Here is a 20,026-nt window from a genome sequence, read left to right on the forward strand (position 1 = left end):
AACCACTTACATTACACAAATTCCCCCTGAATATTCCAGCCTACTCGAAGTTTTCAACAAAAAGAACGCCACTAAGCTTCCCCCTCACTGTCCTTATGACTGCTTGATAGATATCCTAGAAAGTGCCCCATTGCCTTAATCCCATGTGTATCTGCAAAAGCAAGAAGAGGAGAAAGCCATGGGGAGTACATTGACGAGCATTAGCTCAGGGGTTTATCCGTCCGTCCACTTTCCCAGCTGCTTCAGGGTTATTCTTTGTTAAAAAAAAAAAAGGATGGAGATCTTAGGGCTTGTACTGACTATCGAGCTCTCAATGACATCACCAAAAATTCACCTATCCCTTGCCACTTATCCCTGTAGCACTCGAGCAACTTTGTGGAGCCCGATTTTCACTAAATTAAAGCGAGCAAATCACAGCTGTTCTTAAGGGAGCGTCTAAAAAGTTAACTTGGTGTCCAGCAGCTAAGAAAGCCTTTCAGGATCTAAAACTTTGTTTCCACTTTATTTGTGATTCTGCAAACATTGAACAAACATGTCCAGCAAGGTCACTGTTTAAAATCTGCAGCAAAGCTACAGATTAAATTGTCAAAAATATCAGTTTCATTTGAAAGGATATAATCCATGGCCCTTGACATTAAAAGGTACTGGGAAAAATGTTCCCCTGCTCCACCCATTACTGAATATGCATCACGCTGCAAGTCAAACAAATTAACATGGCCAACCTCTCAAACATATAAATATCAGAGCTGCTTGTTGTTCATCCTGCAACTTCTTTTTCATGGAGATGGACTATTGCTGCTTTACCAGGAGAATCTCTCAGAAGAACCCATGACCTGACTTATTTCAACTGCTGAAGTACTTCAACTGCTGAATCCATGAATTATTCAGAGCTTAATCAAACTGATCACTGCTTACATTTTTATTGCCGTGACAGATCAGTATCTAGTGTTTATGTGTTGCTGTATGTGTCTGCAGCTGCTGTAGCTCTGCTGACAGTGTGTGAAAACCTGCTTGTTATCATCTCTGTTTGTCACTTCAAGCAGCTCCACACACCGACTAACATGCTCATCCTCTCTCTGGCTGTGTCAGACTTTCTGGTTGGAGCTCTTGTGATCCCTATAGCATTAATATGGATCATTGAATCATGTTGGATTTTTAATAGAGGTTTCTGTATAAGTTTTGTATTAACAAACTATTTCCTTAAAAGCACATCTATATTTAATGTTGCTCTGATCGCTGTTGATCGATATTTTGCTCTCTCTAATCCATTTCTCTACACTAGAGCGGTCTCTGTGAGCACAATGTGCTTTGTGATCTTGTGTGACTGGTTTATTATGTTCTTTTATAATCTAGCGGTTCACTATTTCAACAGAGACCTCAAAGGTTTAGTAATGTGTCCTGGAGACTGCTTTCTTGTCTTCGGTGAGGTCTGGTATCTGGTTGATCTTGTGTTTATTTTTGTTTTTCCATTTGCTGTTATAGTCATACTGTATGTTCAAGTGTTTGTTATTGCAAAGAAACATGCCACTGCTATCAGAGACCTTAATATTCAGACGAGTACTCAGACATCAAAGAAGGATATTTCAATGAAATCAGAGAGGAAAGCAGCTAAAGTACTTGGAATCGTTGTGTTTGTGTTTTTGGCTTGTTACTTTCCATACTTTATTTACAGTTTATTAGGTAGGGTAATTGAAGTTGAAGTAGCATCATTTCAAAAAGTTCTGATCCTTGTTTATTTAAACTCCACTATTAATCCAGTTATATATGCTTTGTTTTATCCATGGTTTAGGAAGTGTGTTAGACTAGTTTTAACACTTCAAATATTAAAAAAAGATTCTGCACTGATAAATGTTCTTTCTTAAGCCCACTTAACCAATAAGCTCACTTGCAGTTCTAATGTAAAACACTTTTTTGTTATGTGCTGTCTGCATTTCTGTACTTCCATATTTTGTTTATACTTTATTAGTCAAGTTTATTATACTGGGAGTAGGATCCTTCATGAATGAAACAGGTCTCACCAGCACATCAATTCATTTGAGCTGATTTCAGCTGATCTTCAAAAATGTAGTGGAATCAAGTCAAACTGATTAAATTGTATGTGGCATGTAGACAACTGAATGGGAATTTGAGGATTTGGCATTCCATAATTTCACACTTCCACAATAGTCATTGCATAAATACCTGTCATGGAGGTCTTTAAGGATCTAATGGAGTTATCATGGCCAGGTGTGGTTCTCTCAGTGTAGGCTGGTCCTTCCTGCATACATTCACTTGTACCTATTGTTTCTGATGAGTCTCTCAGAGACTTCAGTTACACTGTGAATATTTAATACTGTCATTACATTCTATCAGTAACAAAACTGGAGCATAAAACAGAATTATAAAATGACTGTTACCAGCTCTGCCTCAGGGACTGTGATTTGGAACTTTGTCTTTGTTCTACATACACCTGGCCCTAACAGCACTTTACAGGCTCTGAACATTTGTTCTCAAATTCACCCACCAAAACAATATTATAAAATACCACCTGTTCAATGGAAAAGAACACATTTTAGTTAAATTTCTGTGGACTGAAACACTATTTTAGACTACAGTTGCTGTAGCTTAAAATAAGACGACGCTTCCAGCTATTACACAGAAAAAAAACACCAATGTAATGGATGAATGCTTGAGTATTCAAATTATTTGGGCCAGCCCTTGTCATACATACAGTTTACAGTAACAGCAACATACAGTATATGATCTATCCTATCCAAGATTTGATTTAAAGGATTATTTTGATCTCCTGTAATATTTAATGCTTGTGAACATACCCTAAAACTCCACAATCATCTCCTTTGTTTTATTTACATTCAAAACAAGATTGTTGAGATTACGTACACCATTCAGCTTAATCCTCTATCCCCATTCGTACCTATTATCATACTAAAAGATTAAACCAGTTCATGAGGTGTCAAAGACATTATGGCGTCAGCCTAGTTTGAGACACAGAGGAAGCTGTGATTTCCACAACGAGAAGTGCTCTACATTAAACACCAGGGCAGAAAGGTCATGCAGAAGCCCAAACACACAGGGGAGGTCACCATTAGCCAAAGGTTTCACCCTCACAGTTGACCAATCCACCAATACAAAACACACAAAGTAAACCTGCACCCCAGCACAAATTAATACAAATAACACATATACACAACTTAATACGCTACAACATAAATGGTGAGTGACACTGGGAGCCATCCTCCACACAGCAGCAAGTGATTACTTATAAAGCAGTACAGGTACTCAGGTAGATCCACCACCTGAATATGATGACTTAGCAATACTGACCACAGCCCTACAGTGACACTTTGGCGAGTCTGCCAGGTGGCTGCTGCTAGAGAGGCAGAGGCTAAAGGGAGAGTGGATCAGCGTGTTGGCGGCAGAGCTCAGCACAGTGGTTCAACAGGCATACTCGGCTTCCAAGAAGGCTGGGTGGCGCTGGAACTCTTCCTGAACGCGCAGCTGTCGAAAGCAGAGCTGGGCGATAGAGCCAAAAATGTTATCACGATAAACCAAATTCATATCAGTCGACAGCGATACATATCGCAATAAATGTCGAATCATTGTTTCTTTCAACTTTGAAGGCTGATTTTTGCTCCTAAGTGGTTAATTGCTGTTTTAAACTATCCTTTATGGTCAGAACATACAAACACTCACCAAACAGTGGAACAATTCACAAATCTGTAATGGGACGGTGGGAGAAAGTTTCTGGTTAGCTCTTTTTACCAGCTGGAGAAGCACGGCCACAGTTTTTGTGCAGCTAGCCTGGAAAGATAGCGTTTTCCCGCTCTCCAATGGCACACATACAACTTCGCATCCTCAGTTTACTTTCGTTTAAATCAGGGCTGTAATTTGCATGAACCCACCTTATTCTTTCACTTTCGTTGCTTGGAACTGCACTGATACTAAAATATGACTATTTGAGCGCTGTAACATTGCAGTAGTTGTGTGGAGCAGATGTGATTTAAGCTGGGGCCATATTCAACCTTAGGAAGGAAACACTGGGACTAGTAAAGCTACTTGCGGCGGCTAGCAGGGGATTCCCGAGTTCCGTGGGCAGCACACATGAGCGGCACCCCTGTCAATATGGACGATGCAGTGGATGGTAGAGAAAGCAGAAGATAGCTAATAGGAGTGACACTGCAGCTGTCGTCACGGCCAGTAGCACTGGACCTGACACTGTGGGCCATGAGGAGTTCAGCTGCGTTCAGGAGGAGCCTTGCCACTGTGTCAAAGTCATGTGCCGGCCCAGAAGGACACGGCCCCAAGAGAGGACTGTGGGAACCCCAAGGCACTTGTGCCATCTGGGTTGGTGGATAGGTCAGGTCTCCGTCTGCAGAGAGGCCACGGCATGAGCAATGGCACACCTGCGCATCTCAAAGACTTTGTTCAGGCTGTGTGGCCCTGTAAAGTGGCGCTCAGGGCACACCACAAAAAAAACAGACAGTTGTTGTTTTGTTGATACTTCTAATGTGGTTGCGAGCAAAGCAACAGACTTTAGAAACATCTCTGGAATGACCTTATTCCCAATATTTTGTAAAGAACATAAAATTATTTACTCTTACTCAATGAGGTCCGTCAAACAAAAGTGCTACAGTCCACACAAATACAATCTCTCTGTCAATCAAGTTAGGAGATATGATTGTAATAAAAGCAGAACTAAATTCAATAAAAAAGCCTCCAAGTATGTTTTGTATGCTAACACCAAAACAAAAAAAAAGATTAATGATCAGATTTGCCAAAAGTTGCAGAGGGAAACGTTCAATATGCATTTTTAATAATGATCCAGCGCTATCTGAGTATATTCTGACCTCTTGTTCTGCCAGTAACAGCATCAGGATGCCCTTTTCATGCCTGCTGATGTCAGGCCATTTAGCACACCAGCACTATTAGCCTGAAATGAAATGTAGACTTCAATCAGGATTACACTTGAAAATTCTCTTGGTACAAAATAGGGCTGACACTTGATCAACAGACATTCCAGGTATCGCAGATTTGTTTTTGACAAAACTTCCACTTGACCTGTTGTCATTATCTAGGAAGCAGACACCTCCACCTCTGGTCTTCCTTGTGGACACAGGATCACTTTTCAGTCTGACTACAGAGAAGCTGTTCAGCTACACAGCCAAGTTGGGAACAATCATCGAGCACGTTATATAGAGAATACACATGTGCTAAAATTATACTAGGCAGAGGAGGCCAGTCAAAGAGTCTACACACTAGGCCTCCGTGCTTACCATGGTGCGTTTTGCAGCGGCGCTGCACATGAGATAATCTGCTACCTGCTTATCTCAAATGGTGAATAAATGATGCTGAGCATAAACAATTTCGGTCGACATGTAACAGATTGACTAAAAATTACCGGTACAATCCAAGTGCAGGTTAAACAGCCAACTAGAAGCTGATGTGTTCAAAAAACAGGTGAGCACAGGTAAAGTCCATGCAAAGAAATCCAAAGCAGGAATCCAAAAACACAGGTCCGAAACCCATTCCAAGGTTGAATATCAAGGGAAATGGCATTAAAAGAAGCAAGACAAAACACCAAGAAGGCGAGGAAATGCAGATAGAGTAAACACAGAACTTCACAAAGAAAGACTGACCCGTAAGACTATGTAAAACCCACTGATTAACAAAAACTGGATGCAGGTGAGCAGCAAAAAGCACAGTACTGGGGGAGAGCAATGCCTGGAGGCATGGAGAGGAATCTCCAGGCATTTATGTGACACGCATTTTGTGTGGGAAAGGTTAAAAGTCGAAAAAAACAAAAACAAAAACAACAAACGTCAATGAAAGTTCAGCAGGTGTTGAACATTTAAAGGTTTTCAGTGGTCTAAAGAAAGCATTGCATTCAACATTCTTAATGATTTAACTAGCTGCTAGCAAGGTGATGCTGTGGTGCTGCTATGATATCAGAATGTAAGAAAAACTGAGACTAGAGCTGACCAAACATGATTTAACAAGTTTTAAATTCAGAGAACCTTCAGATCACTTTTTGCTAATGCCCATCTAGCAGCTGCAATGCCTGCAAAAACGTTAAAAAAATGCTTGATACCACAACGGATCATCATAATGTTTGTGACATTGCAAACATTACACAAATATATCCAGCAGGGTAACTGCAGGAAATCCAACTGTCATAAATATAATTGTTTCATTAGAAAATGGTCCAGCGTCACAAACTCTTGCATTAGAGAATACTGGGAAAAAATGCTCTTTTCCATGCTCCACCCATTGCTGCATATGCATTATGCTGTAAGTCAAACACACTGACATGGACGGGTTCTCAACCATATAAATATCAGCGCTGCTGGCTGTTCCTCCTGCATTTTTTTTTTTTTGCTTATGGAGATTGATAATTACTGCCTCAACAGGAGAATCTATCAAGTATAATCTATTTCAGTTCTTTCTTTGAGTGCACTTTAACTGCTAAATCCATGAATCATACAGAGGTTAATCAAACAGATCACTGCCTGCAGTTCTATTGTCCTGAGAGATCTGTATCTACTGCGTATGTGTTGTTGTATGTATCTGCAGCCGCTGTAGCTCTACTAACAGTGTGTGGAAACCTGCTTGTTATCATCTCTGTTTGTCACTTCAAGCAGCTCCACACACCGACTAACATGCTTGTTCTCTTTTTGGCTGTGTCAGATTTTCTAGTTGGAGCTCTCGTGATCCCTATAGCATTAATATGGATGATCGAATCATGCTGGATTTTTAATCGGGGTTTCTGTATAAATTTTATGTTAACCTCTTATTTTCTTACAAGCACATCTATATATAATGTTGCTCTAATCGCTGTTGATCGGTATTTTGCTCTCTCTAACCCATTTCTCTACACTAAAGCAGTCTCTGTGAACACCATCTGCATTGTGGTTTTATGTGACTGGTGTATATTGTTCTCTTATGATTTAGCCGTTCACTATTTCAACAGAAACTTTGAAAGTTTAGTAATGTGTCCTGGAGACTGCTTTTTGGCCTTGGATGAGGTCTGGTCTTTGGTTGATCTTCTGTTTATTTTTGTTTTTCCATGTGCTGTTATAATCATACTGTATATTCTAGTTTTTATTATTGCCAAAAAACATGCCACTGCTATCAGAGAGCTTAATGCTAGGACTCAGACATCAAAGAAGATGACCGACTCTATGAAATCTGAGAGAAAAGCAGCTAAAGTACTTGGAATAGTCGTGTCTGTGTTTTTGGCTTGTTTATTTCCATATTTTATTTACAGTTTATTAGGCAAGGTAATTGAAGTTGAAGTACAAGCATTTCAAAAAGTGCTGATCCTTGTTTATTTAAACTCTACTATTAATCCAGTTATTTATGCTTTGTTTTATCCGTGGTTTAGGAAGTGTGTTAAACTCGTTTTAACACTTCAAATTTGTAAAAAAGATTCTGCGTTAATGAATGTTCTATAATGAAAAAAACTATTATCACATAAATCTATCTCTCAGCTAGGAATTTGTTCAGAAAGTTACATGCAGAGTAATTACATGTACATAATCTTTTCTCATGCCTTGAGATGTTCAGCCAAAGGCTTTATTTTTAAAAAACGTTTTGTAAATGTGTGTATATATATATATATATACACACAAACACAATTCAGAATCCAACTTTATTAAACTCTAAAGATGATGCATGCCACCAGCTGGTTTATCGCTGATATACACTTCTTTTACTTTTGTGTTACGTCTTTAAAAGTGTCTACTTATTTTGACACAATTTGTGTCTATATATTTTGTGGGAGGATTTTGGCATTGTATACTTTCAAATTCCCAAAGTAAAAAAGCACAAAAGACATTACATAAACACCTGAAGTAGTGGTCTTCACAATTTGTCAATTTACTGGAGTACACTGGAAAATTATGTAATATGAGTATTTGTAAAAATTAGTTCAGCTGGGTTCTGGTTTAAAAAAAAAAGGCTAACCTGTTCATTACAAGTTCAAATATACACACCACCTAGTGCTACATCAGTGTTTCCCATTAATTACCTTGATTGTGGTGGCCCTCCATCGTCTAATTTGTCCCGTCACAGTTTCATTATGAACCAAAAATATCTTTACACATCTCATTATAACATGCACAACGTTGTGTTTTGCCCCGTTGCTTTGGCAAAGCATCTCTCACTACCAGTCAGCCCCACTTCTCTCCCGGCTGTACATGTGCATACACACACACACACACACACACACACACACACACACACACACACACACACACACACACACAGGACTGTCTTGTCACCGGGCTGCATCCAAAACACATGCATTTTGAGTACACAACACTTTGATTTAAGGTAAGTATCGTTAACGTTACAGTGTCCACTGCAGTCTTCCACTTGTCCAATCACAATCTTATCATTATCAATGTAAGACTGCAAGTAAATAATGTCAGTGCAGAAGTTATCACGTTGATATCACGTTAACATTAATCCAATTTTAACTTAGCTAAGGAAAATTAACATCAGTGTGTCCAAATCTTGTCTCCTTGCTTTAAAACAGTGCACTGAATTTGAATTTGAGGACTTTTAGCTTGTTTCTGAGACAAAAAGGTGACATCAATACTGCTAATACATCTGGTGGCGTATTTTTTGACCCTTCAAAAAACAACTGCACGCTCTAGCGGAGCTACTGTAATATATCAGCGAGTTCTGAGATGTGGCCAGCATAGAGGCAAATTTATATAACTATGTCACACACAAAACTGTTTTTGGCCTCTCAGGAGCAAGTTGGCTCTTCATGTAACATTAGGATATTTGTAATTTTAACTGTGACCTTATTGCTGTGTCTTCATTCATACCTATACTGCCAATATGCTTATGACTAAATTACTAAAGCACAAAATAGTTTAGATCAGGGGTTTTCAACCTTTTCCACTCCAAGGCCCACCTGTTTATAACTATAAAGCATAGCGGCCCACAGAACAACTAAAAATCAAATTTTTTTTATTGTTCCAAAGGAGTAACTGTTTGGTCTCTAGATGTCTCTAGTTTTGAAGGTTTTAGTGCCTCATTTGAAATAAACCTCACACCACTCAGTGGGCTTTTGGATTAGCATCGTCACAGTCAACAATAATGATAAACCATACTTGACATCTGCTTCTTTGTCAAAGGTTTATCAGTTTGAGTTTAATTACTCAGGTCGCTGATGCTCGGCCAAAAATCAACAGCAGATATTATTTATAGACACGTCTGTCGTTTTTATCAGCTGCAGCTCGAGCTGCAGGAATGATATAAGTGCAATGAGAGTCTGTAAAGAGTCAGACGTTAAAACAGGCAGATTATACTGACAGTATACAGCGCTGCTGTGCTGCTGGAAGAAGAGGAAAGCCAGGTCTATTGACGAATTCCCTCATTTCATCATAAAATGCGTTCACACCAGCAGTGAACTGAACAGGGTTCGGTTGGAAGTGGACCGAGACCTGCAGGTTTTGCTGGACCTGTTCAGCTGTTTGATGCAGACCCAAATACAGGTGGACTGTTCACATACGTCAAAACAGAGAAAACTAAAGAAAAAAGTTTGATCCGCACAGAACAAGGTAGCACCCCGAGGAACCTCTCCATCTCTGACTAGCTGTCTGCACTGTTCCCCATGGCTGCGTCGTCACAAACTGATGACGTTTAATTAGCCTGCGACCGCTATGTTTTTATTTACACGTCTCTACCGGCCCACTACGAACTATTGCCTCCCCCTGAGTACAGGCCCGCGGACCACCAGAGGGCGCTTCACGGCCCACTAGTGGTCTGCAGCCCACAGGTTGAGAAACCCTGGTTTAAAGCACAGCATTCTTCATAGATGTAACCTCTTAATTTTGCTCTTTTAGTGCACCAGATTGATGCATTTAACTACCAAATATACAAAATTTTCCTAGACCCACCCCAGAGGGTTCAAGTGAGGTCCAAAATCCTGTGGCACTGGCTACATCATGAAAAGAACCCAAAATAAACAGATCTGCCTACTATAACACCACAAAAAGATCAACCAAAGCTACTAGTAACAGTATGTAGTGTTAATCTCTGAGCTGACAGTGAATCAGTCAATTTGATTTATGATATGATTCAATTCAGAAACAATTAATGTAATTTACTAATAGCACTAGTGATTTGATTAGGTGATTAGATTCAGTGATTCAAGTCGGTGGTTCTGAACATGAGGTGAACACCGATACTCTGGCTACTATTTAAAGAGAATAATTTTTCATAAAATCTTGCCAATCTCACGGTAATTAATTTCCTCTCCACTGTTGCTTTGTGTACGGGCAGAGGACACTTCAGCTAGGTCACAGTGGCAGTATTTTGCGAGCTCAAGTATACTGATAATTTTCCAAATAAAGACGTTTGCTTGAGCTCACTCGACCACTGCTTCCATTACTTCTTCGCCGTAATCTCTATAATATCTTGTTTTCTAAATGAAAATAGGAATGATTGGTGTTAAAGCATGAGGACACCAACTTAAAACAAAAAGTCTCAAACTTTTTTAGCAACCAAACTTTACTACCTTCTATGTATATTGGTACTATGTGATTTCTAAGTAACCACTCGTGCTGTAATGTGCTGAAGTCTGAGGAAAATATTGCACATGCGTGCTGTGCAAAAGTCAGAGGTCACACTTGATTCGTTTAATTTCACATGAAAATGACCTGAATTCACGTGAAAATGACTGAAAGTTGATCATTGTCTGAGAAGATTAGATACAACCTAATGTGTTTGCAAAGAAGGAAGAAAGTCAAAGAAAAAAGTGAAAAAAACTATAAAAAAGACACAAAGAATGGACTCCTAACAACCACTTGGAAGACCTGGTCGACCCCAAAACTGCTCCCATCAGATAAACAGCACTTAAAGCTTTCATCTCTGAGAGAGAGGAGAAAATCAAGCTGCTTCAGATCTGAAAACATCCACAGGTGTTTCTGTCCATCCTTCCACTGTGAGAAGACGACTCAGCGCTGTGGGTCTGAAAGGATGTGTAGCTGTCAAGAAGAACCTCACTGACAAAAGGAGACGGACACATCAAACAAAGAAGCTGAACGATGGACTGACCACCCCAGAGTCCAGACCTCAACACCACTGAATGAGTTTGATTACTTCAGAAAATCATCAACCAGCTTCTAAGACTGAACTTTGGAGGTGTGTCTGCAGATTCTTTGAGGAACTGAAAGTGAGTCTCCTGAAAAGAATGATCTCTGACTTCTGCACAGTACTATATTTGTTCAAATATCACATATATTTGTTTAAACAAGTTTGTTTTGTTAATAATTTGTTATTCATGGCAATTATTATCATTTTGATTTATGGAATTAAATCTATTTTTGATTGATGTAAATAATTCAATAATTTTCTTAATTTCACAACTGATCCAGATGCCTTGGGAGAAATTCTAAATGACGCACAGAGAAAATGAATAAATCATTCCACTACTAGGTAACAAAGGCCAAAACATGCAAACTGTACTCAAGGGTTTAAATATCCAAACATCCATGATGGGGATCGCCCTGCCATTCCGGATGCTTATAGGCTCTGCGCACAAAAGCATCAATGGGCAGAGGAGGCAATAGAGGAGAACAATAATACAAATTGTAATAAAAACGTATACAACATCTTCTCACAACAGATATATACCACTATTCTTTCTGTATTTCTGGTCTGGAGAAATGTCTTAAGGACTATCCTGTAATCTAGCCTGTTCCCTGTAAAATGTAAAAACAATGATGAACATAGGTGAATTTGAGCGCTGTATGAGCTTACTCACACGTCATGACATCATATGGATGAAACTATTATTCAAATGAGTGGGAGTGAGCAGCTTTTAAACCATATTAATATCCGAGCTCCTGGCCAAGATCTTGGGCATTGTTAACTGAGCACTGACTCTGCAGCCTCTCAGATCGGAATTATTTCTTTGATATGCTGGATCCATGAATTTTATGGAAGATAACCAAACTGATCAATGCCTCAGGTTTTCCTGTCCAGAGAGATCTGTATCTACAGTGTATGTGTTTCTCTATGTGTCTGCAGCTGCTGTAGCTCTACTAACAGTGTGTGGAAATCTGCTGATCATCATCTCTGTTTGTCACTTCAAGCAGCTCCACACACCAACTAACATGCTCATCCTCTCTCTGGCTGTGTCAGACTTTCTGGTTGGAGCTCTTTTGATTCCTTTAACATTAATATGGACGATTGAATCATGCTGGATTTTTAATCACGGGGTCTGTACAGGTTATATGTTAACCTCTTATTTTCTTACAAGCACATCTATATATAACGTTGCTCTAATCGCAGTCGATCGGTATTTTGCTCTCTCTACTCCGTTTCTCTACACTAAAGCAGTCTCTGTGAGCACAATGTGCATTGTGGTTTTATGTGACTGGTTTGTATTGCTTTTATACAATGTAGCACTGCAGTACTTCAATGGAAACTTGAGAAATGTACTAACCTGTCCTGGAGACTGCTTTCTATTGTTAGATGAGGTCTGGTCTCTGGTTGACCTATTAGTTACATTTATTTTCCCATGTGCTGTTATTATCATACTGTATACTCTAGTTTTTATTATTGCCAAAAAACACGCCACGGCTATCAGAGAGCTTAACGCTCAAACTGCGACTCAAACATCAAAAAACATGACAGACTCTATGAAATCTGAAAGAAAAGCAGCTAAAGTGCTCGGCATTTTAGTGTCTGTGTTTTTGGCTTGTTTATTTCCATACTTTATTTACAGTTTATTAGGCAATGTAATTGAAATTGAAGCAGAATCATTTCAGAAAGTGCTGATCCTTGTTTATTTAAATTCTACCATAAATCCAGTTATTTATGCCTTGTTTTATCCGTGGTTTAGGAAGTGTGTTAAACTAGTCTTAACACTTCAAATACTTAAAACACGTTCTGAATTGGTAAAAGTTCTTTGATGAATGAAACGGGTATTAGTTCTGAGTTTTGAACAACAGTTTTCAGGTATTTATCAGACTTTTGAGATTATTTAATTTGTTTAGAATGTTGTTTAAATGTACAGTAATTATATATAACAATATAAAATTAGATTTTTTTCAACCTATCAGCTGGGAGCCTTTATAGAAACGTACAAATTTATCTATGCTCATTGATATATTTAGATGACTCGAATCTTGAGTAATTCTGCTGTTTTCATGGCATGCCAGAGTAAAGACAGAATCCAGCTTTAAAGATGATGTTCACTGTGGGTTTACCTTAGTTATACTCAAGAAAGTGGTGTCTGAGTGTCTACGTAAACAATGTTGTCTGCTGCTTGGAAAAAGATCTGTTTTCTTTCTTATGCATACAGATCCTTCCTGAAATGTTGGTGTCAGTGTTAACTAAAAAAACAATTGAGGAACATGTAGCACGCCCTGTGCTACCCTGGGCGCATGAACACTGGAGGCAGGGTTCAAATTCACAGCAGCCATTTAACTTTATCTTCTTACCAAACAAACACAAAACAACCAAACCAACACTAAGCTGGATACTTTTCAGTGGCTTCAAACTAGACTTTTCAGTCCTGTTCTCCAAACTAAGCTTTTCAGCTCTTCAAACTCTTCTGCTGCTGCTTGTACCTCTCTCTTCTCTTTCTGCTCTTTTTAAAGGCAGCTGAGCCAAGAAGGTAAGAGAGCTTGTTGGTCCGTCTTCCAGTCATCGACCCCGCTCTGCAGCTCAGCTGCCCAGGACAAACGTAAGGCAAATTAAAGTGACCTCACTGCAGGACGGGAGGCGGTGGCTTGGAGACAGGGCCCAGGATTCACGTGCTGTCCCCCACCCACTCGCGGTTCTCCTCTCCCCGCTGTCCTCACTGGGATTCGTCCTTACTTGGAGTTTGGGCCCCGTCTTCATTCCCGCTCTCGCGGCCGTCATCAGGGCACGGGAGACAGGCTCTTGCTGTAGAATAATATCTTGGCAACGAATATACACAGAGGTGCCACTGTCTAGGTACATATACCTTGTGCCTGTACTTGGATAAAGTCTAGTCTCTGACTGATCTTCTACTGAAGTAGAATCCTGATCCTTGTTTATTTAAATTCTGCTATCAATCAAAACATGCCACTGCTATCAGAGAACTTAATGTTCAAACTAGACTCAAATATGAAAGAACATAGCAGACCATAAAATCTGAGAGTAGAATCACTTCAAGAAGTGCTGATGCTTGTTCATTTAAACTCTACAGTAAATCCAGTTAATGTTTTCGTTAAAAACTGCTGTTGCATTGGGAGAAATTCTAAAAGATGCACGGAGAAAATTAATGAATCGTCACGATGTGAGAAAATGGGGTGACAGACAGCTATTCATGAAATCTGATCAACAGACACGATGGGGACCAAGAAGGCCAAAGAGTAGAAATGGGAAAACTTGCACCTTTGCAGAACAATAAAAAATGAGTCATAAATGATTAGTTATTTAAAAATATACAAGTTGGAATTCTTTCTAAAGTATTAGTTTCACTGGTGTTCCACAGATACACAAGATAACACTGCCTTGAGATTCTGGTCCATGTTGACATGACTGCATCATGCAATTCCTGCCAATTTTAATGCTGCAAATCTTCTACCACATCCCAAAAGTGTTCTATTGGACTCTAATTGGATCCGGTGGCAGGGAAGACCATGCAAGATCACTTAACTCAATGTCATGTGCATGAAACAAGTTTCAGACAATTTCTGCTTTGTGACATGGTGCATTATCATGCCAAAGTTGCCATTAGAAAATGGTAAATAGTGGCCATGAAGGGATGCACACGGCTCTCAACAATACTCATATAGGCAAGTGATAATTGATTGGTATAATCAAGCCCAAAGTATGCCAAGAAAACATTTACCACACCATTACACCACCTCCACCAGCCTGGACTGTTCACACGGCAGGTTGGGTCTGTAAGGATTCGTCAAAAACCAGACGCTCGCGGATTAAAAGGAAAAAAGGCGTTTTAATAGGGCTAGGCAGATGCAGGGTCAGAAGGCAGGCGTTGGTCAAATCCAAAAGACAAACCATAAACAAGGCGGTGATCATATCAGCGAGCAGACAAAGTCCAAAAAAGGGGCAAGGCAAAAACGAAATCAACAAACAGGCGAAGGTCCAAAAACACTGATCAGCAAGGCAGGCAACAGTACAAAAGGGCAAAAGGCAAAGTCAAAGAACGAAATAATGGTCAAAAAACGTACAGCAAATAACACTTGGGATAAACACTCAGTATGTTCGTGGAGAAGCAATACCTCGCAAAGAACTAAACTAAAGCCCGGGCTTAAAAGCTAATCTGACTAAGTCATGTGATTCAAAACACAGGTGCAAACATTTAGTACTCAGGTGAGTGCAACCTCTGATAGGAGCGCGTGATCTCCTTAGAGGTCATGTGATTCCCCACAGTATTGTGGATAATGCAGTCTGTTGAGTTTTCCGAGTCGGAGTTGAGTCGTCACGTGAACCTCCTGAGGGTTCTGGGAACTGAAGTCCAAGTTATCTTGTGACACGAGTCGATGTGTGACAGGGTCCATAAAGTCATGCTATTGGAAAAAAATGCGAAATTCATCAGACCAGGCTATGCTTGTCTGCTCACCACAATTGTACAGAGTGGTAACCTTAGTTACTGTGGCCTTTCTGTCAGCTCAAAGCAGTCTCGCCATTCTCCGCTGACCTCTCTCATCAACAAGGCGTTTCTGTATGTAGAACTGACACTCATGTTTCCTTTATTGCTCCATTCTAAGTAAACATTTTTGTCCACATTCTGATGGTTCATGTGAACATTATCTGCTGGCCCATATCAATAAGTATGTGTGTGTATATATATATATATATATATATATATATATATATATATATATATATATATATATATATATATGTGTCACACACACCGATCAGGCATAACATTATGACCACCTCCTTGTTTCTACGCTCATTGCCAATTTTATCAGCTCCACTTACTATATAGGTGCACTTTGTAGTTCTACAGTTACAGACTGTAGTCCATCTGTTTCTCTGCATACTTTGTTAGCCCCCTTTTATCCTGTTCTTCAGTGGTCAGGACACCCGTAGACCCTCACAGAGCAGGTACTATTTGGGTGGTGGCCTTGCTTATTTCAGCAAGACGAGGTTAAACCACATTCTGTATGTGTCACCACTGAAAACATCGGGCACATTATGAAATGAAAAATACAACAAAAGAAATCCAGAACCGTTGAAGAGCTAAAATTGTATATCAAGCAAGAACAAGAAAGTATTTAACTACAATACAAAACTACAGCAGTCAGTTTCCTCAGTTCCCAAATGATTAGTGTCGTTAAATAAGTAAAAAGTTTGGGCACCCCAAAAGATCTGAGCTCTCGGATAACTTTTACCAAGGTTTTGACCTTAATCAGCTTGTTAGGGCTATGGCTTGTTCATAATCATTGTTAGGAAAGGCCGGGTGATGTTCATTTCTAGTGATGGGCCGATCCACATTTTTTTCAGTTCCGATCCAATTCCGATATACAACTGCCGATAACCATACAGATTCTGACACAGAAGCTCTTTTTACTTTAATATTATCTTTATTATTGTTGGTATTGTGTTTCCGTTTGAGTTTGAGGTGTTATATCTTCCAGTACTAAGCATATCTGTAATGGAGGCTGCAGCTAAACTGCTGGTGTGTGACCCCCTGCCTTTTTTTACCTGACGCACCGCTCTCTGTAGTCCTTATGTTTCCGGGTTCACCCAGTGTGCAGTGAGACTTATGAGAGACACTGGGCTCACATCTGAGGACCAACCATCAGTTGTGAAGCTTGCGGCTTTAACATCTAGCTAACTGCGCCGCTAACTGTGTGTGACACTCGGTTGTGCAGTTCAGGTATAGCGGTCTCTCAAATGTATTTTCTGGATGGCAGATTATGAGAGTCGTTGCCTGGCAGTTTCTTCCTGTCTGTTAACTAACATGAACTCCTGGTACTCTTTCACATGAAACCTTTGCAGGTGATTAAATTGGTTGTAGTGTACGACTCAGACGTTCTTCTGCCCCTCAGCACGCTGACTTTACTCACATTACAAGTAGCTGTCTTGCTTTTTGGCGTTTTCAGACTAAAATATCTCCAAACAAACGGCATTTTACTCAAACCAACAGCTATTATTATTTGCTCACTGAGCCAATACTCAAGGATCAGACATTGATATCAGAAGAGAAATTTAAAAATGAGCACAGGTGAATTTGAGTGCTCTGTGAGCACTGTGACAGAATGACATCATGAAGATGAAGTTATTATTTAAATGAGTGGGTGTGAGCAGCTTTTAAACCACATAAATATCAGAGCTCCTATCTGCTCATCCTATATACGTTTCGTTTGGGCATGTTACCAACAGCATTTACACTGCAGTCCTTCGGAATATATTTTATATGCTTTCTTTGATATGCTGGATTTATGAATCTTATGGAAGATAACCAAACCAATCACTGTCTGCAGTTCTCCTGTCCAGAGAGATCTGTATCTACTGCAGTGTATGTGTTGTTGTATGTGTCTGCAGCTGCTGTAGCTCTACTAACAGTGTGTGGAAATCTGCTGATCATCATCTCTGTTTGTCACTTCAAGCAGCTCCACACACCAACTAACATGCTCATCCTCTCTCTGGCTGTGTCAGACTTTCTGGTTGGAGCTCTTGTGATCCCTATAACGTTAATATGGACGATTGAATCATGCTGGATTTTTAATCGAGGTTTCTGTGTAGGTTTTACATTAACGTCTTATTTTCTTACAAGCTCATCTATATATAACGTTGCTCTGATCGCAGTTGATCGCTATTTTGCTCTCTCTACTCCGTTTCTCTACACTAAAGCAGTCTCTGTGAGCACAACGTGCATTGTGGTTTTATGTGACTGGTTTGTATTGCTTTTATACAATGTAGCACTGCAGTACTTCAATGGAAATTTTAGAAATCTGGTAACGTGTCCTGGAGACTGCTTTCTATTATTAGATGAGGTCTGGTCTCTGGTTGATCTTTTGGTTGCATTTATTTTCCCATGTGCTGTTATTATCATACTGTATACTCTAGTTTTTATTATTGCCAAAAAACACGCCACGGCTATCAGAGAGTTCAATGCTCAAATTAGGACTCAGACCTCAAAGAACATGACAGACTCTATGAAATCTGAGAGAAAAGCAGCTAAAGTGCTCGGCATTTTAGTGTCTGTGTTTTTGGCTTGTTTATTTCCATATTTTATTTACAGTTTATTAGGCAATGTAACTGAAATTGAAGCAGAATCATTTCAGAAAGTGCTGATCCTTGTTTATTTAAATTCTACCATCAATCCAGTTATTTATGCTTTGTTTTATCCGTGGTTTAGGAAGTGTGTTAAACTCACTTTAACTCTTCAAATATTTAGAACAGATTCTGAATTGATGAAAGTTCTTTGATGAATGAAACATGTATTAGTCCCCCAGAGTTTCGGACAAGAATTGTTTTTTCAGCAGGTAAAAGTAACCTCTGAGCTGGAATTTGTGTAGAATGTTGTTAAAGGTACAGTATTTATATATAATAGCAAAATAATAAGTTCAGCTAGTGGCTTTTATAGAAACATGTAAAATTTGGCTACGTTCACTGGTACATTTAGCTGACTCAAACCTTTAGTGAGTCTGCTGTTTTTGAGTCATGCCAGTTGTGAAGACAGAATCCGGCTCTGGAGATGATGCACACAAAGGGTTTACCTCAGTTATACTCAAAACAGTGGTGTCTGTTTGAATGTCTTAACGTAAATTTTGTTTGCTGCAGTTTTTGTTCCTTATTTATGTATACAGAGCATTCTTGTAAATACTGGTGTCAGTGTTAAATAAAAGAGTTTCTACTGTCTAGGTACGTACTATATATGTGCACTTCGTACATTTACAATTACAGAGATCTGTTGCTTCACAGTTTGTCAACAACTGTCTACACCTTTTATTTATGGAAAGAGACCACCATAGGACCACCACTGACCACATTTTATGGTACTGGAATGGTAGGGTGGGTGCAGGCTCAGCATTTTGAAACACCTCAGCATCATTGCTAGGTTGACAATAGTCCACCAACCAAAAATATCCAGTCAACAGCGGTCTGGGGGTCAGAAACTGACTACTGATGAAAGGCTAGAAGATGACACAAACTGTGCACAGAAAAAGAGCTACAGTGTCTAACTGTACACCTAACTGTAGCAACAGACAGGATACAATCAGTAACTGTGCTATATTACAAGTGTACCTGATAAAATGAACAGCTAAGACATAAAGCTCTGTCTCTGATTAAACCCACTGAGTCTAATTGATCATGGTGTATTTTAGCCAACAGTATCAACTTGAGTTAGCCAGAGTTAGCTTGTGAACTACAGTTATCTCATATACACAATTCACAAAGTGATTAATCAAAAATCATCGCATTTCAATATTCACCTGCTATATTTCTTTTCTTATCATAAAGGCTTTCGAAAAAGAGCAGATGTATCTTTGCATTCAGCAACGTTTGTTTTGTCTTTTGTCTTTTATTCCACTCTCTGGAGTGGAGTAAAAAGGCTTCAGGAAACGTCTAAACAAAGACAAGAATTTTGTCTCTAAACTCTCAGGAATGAACTACAATTGAATCAATGAAATCACAACAACGATGGCTCATCTTTTAGCCACACTTATTGCTAACAGCTGTATAAAATCAAACACTCAACCATGCAATCTGCATAGGCAACCCTCGGCAGTAGAATGCATCATACTGACGAGCTCAGTGAGTGTCACAGGATGCTTGTCAGCCTGGGTGTCTATTGGCTGAAGCAGCAGAATTGACAGTTAGCATTTTCCTTCAAGCATGTTCAGCTGTCCAATATTGTTGTGTGAGCATCAATTCGAAAAGATGTGGTAGCTGGCTTCATATGACTCAGAGAAAGCACATCCTAGCCTTCACCCTCAGGACCGTGTGATATGGCGACATCTAGCAAGTGGGTGGAATTGTACATGATTACACTGGGGAGACAATTTGTGAAAATGCCCCAAAAAATTTAATCTTTCAACATGAGTTC

At 39.5% G+C, this 20,026-nt stretch overlaps 4 protein-coding genes across 4 annotated transcripts; all 4 read left to right on the forward strand.

Moving 5' to 3' along the window:
- Nucleotides 1-875: 875 nt before the first annotated feature.
- On the forward strand, nucleotides 876-1,862 carry LOC118816260 (trace amine-associated receptor 13c-like). Its single transcript, XM_036582782.1, has one exon. The coding sequence runs from the start codon at nucleotides 876-878 to the stop codon at nucleotides 1,860-1,862; it is 987 nt and encodes a 328-aa protein (XP_036438675.1).
- Nucleotides 1,863-6,470: 4,608 nt separating this feature from the next.
- LOC118816261 (trace amine-associated receptor 13c-like) lies at nucleotides 6,471-7,451 on the forward strand. Its single transcript, XM_036582783.1, has one exon. The coding sequence runs from the start codon at nucleotides 6,471-6,473 to the stop codon at nucleotides 7,449-7,451; it is 981 nt and encodes a 326-aa protein (XP_036438676.1).
- Nucleotides 7,452-11,945: 4,494 nt separating this feature from the next.
- Nucleotides 11,946-12,932, forward strand: LOC118816262 (trace amine-associated receptor 13c-like). Its single transcript, XM_036582784.1, has one exon. It carries the CDS (start codon nucleotides 11,946-11,948, stop codon nucleotides 12,930-12,932), a length of 987 nt encoding a protein of 328 aa, XP_036438677.1.
- A 4,482-nt stretch (nucleotides 12,933-17,414) lies between these two features.
- LOC118816263 (trace amine-associated receptor 13c-like) lies at nucleotides 17,415-18,404 on the forward strand. The gene has a single exon (XM_036582785.1). It carries the CDS (start codon nucleotides 17,415-17,417, stop codon nucleotides 18,402-18,404), a length of 990 nt encoding a protein of 329 aa, XP_036438678.1.
- The last annotated feature ends 1,622 nt before the right edge of the window (nucleotides 18,405-20,026 follow it).

Source organism: Colossoma macropomum, unplaced genomic scaffold (genome assembly GCF_904425465.1).
Source record: "Colossoma macropomum unplaced genomic scaffold, Colossoma_macropomum, whole genome shotgun sequence".
NCBI classification, from domain to species: Eukaryota; Metazoa; Chordata; class Actinopteri; order Characiformes; family Serrasalmidae; genus Colossoma; species Colossoma macropomum.

What these genes read in the sequence shown, in the direction of transcription:
- LOC118816260 (XM_036582782.1), top strand. Translation starts at nt 876, where the DNA reads ATGAATTATTCAGAGCTTAATCAAACTGATCACTGCTTACATTTTTAT.
- LOC118816261 (XM_036582783.1), top strand. Translation starts at nt 6,471, where the DNA reads ATGAATCATACAGAGGTTAATCAAACAGATCACTGCCTGCAGTTCTAT.
- LOC118816262 (XM_036582784.1), top strand. Translation starts at nt 11,946, where the DNA reads ATGAATTTTATGGAAGATAACCAAACTGATCAATGCCTCAGGTTTTCC.
- LOC118816263 (XM_036582785.1), top strand. Translation starts at nt 17,415, where the DNA reads ATGAATCTTATGGAAGATAACCAAACCAATCACTGTCTGCAGTTCTCC.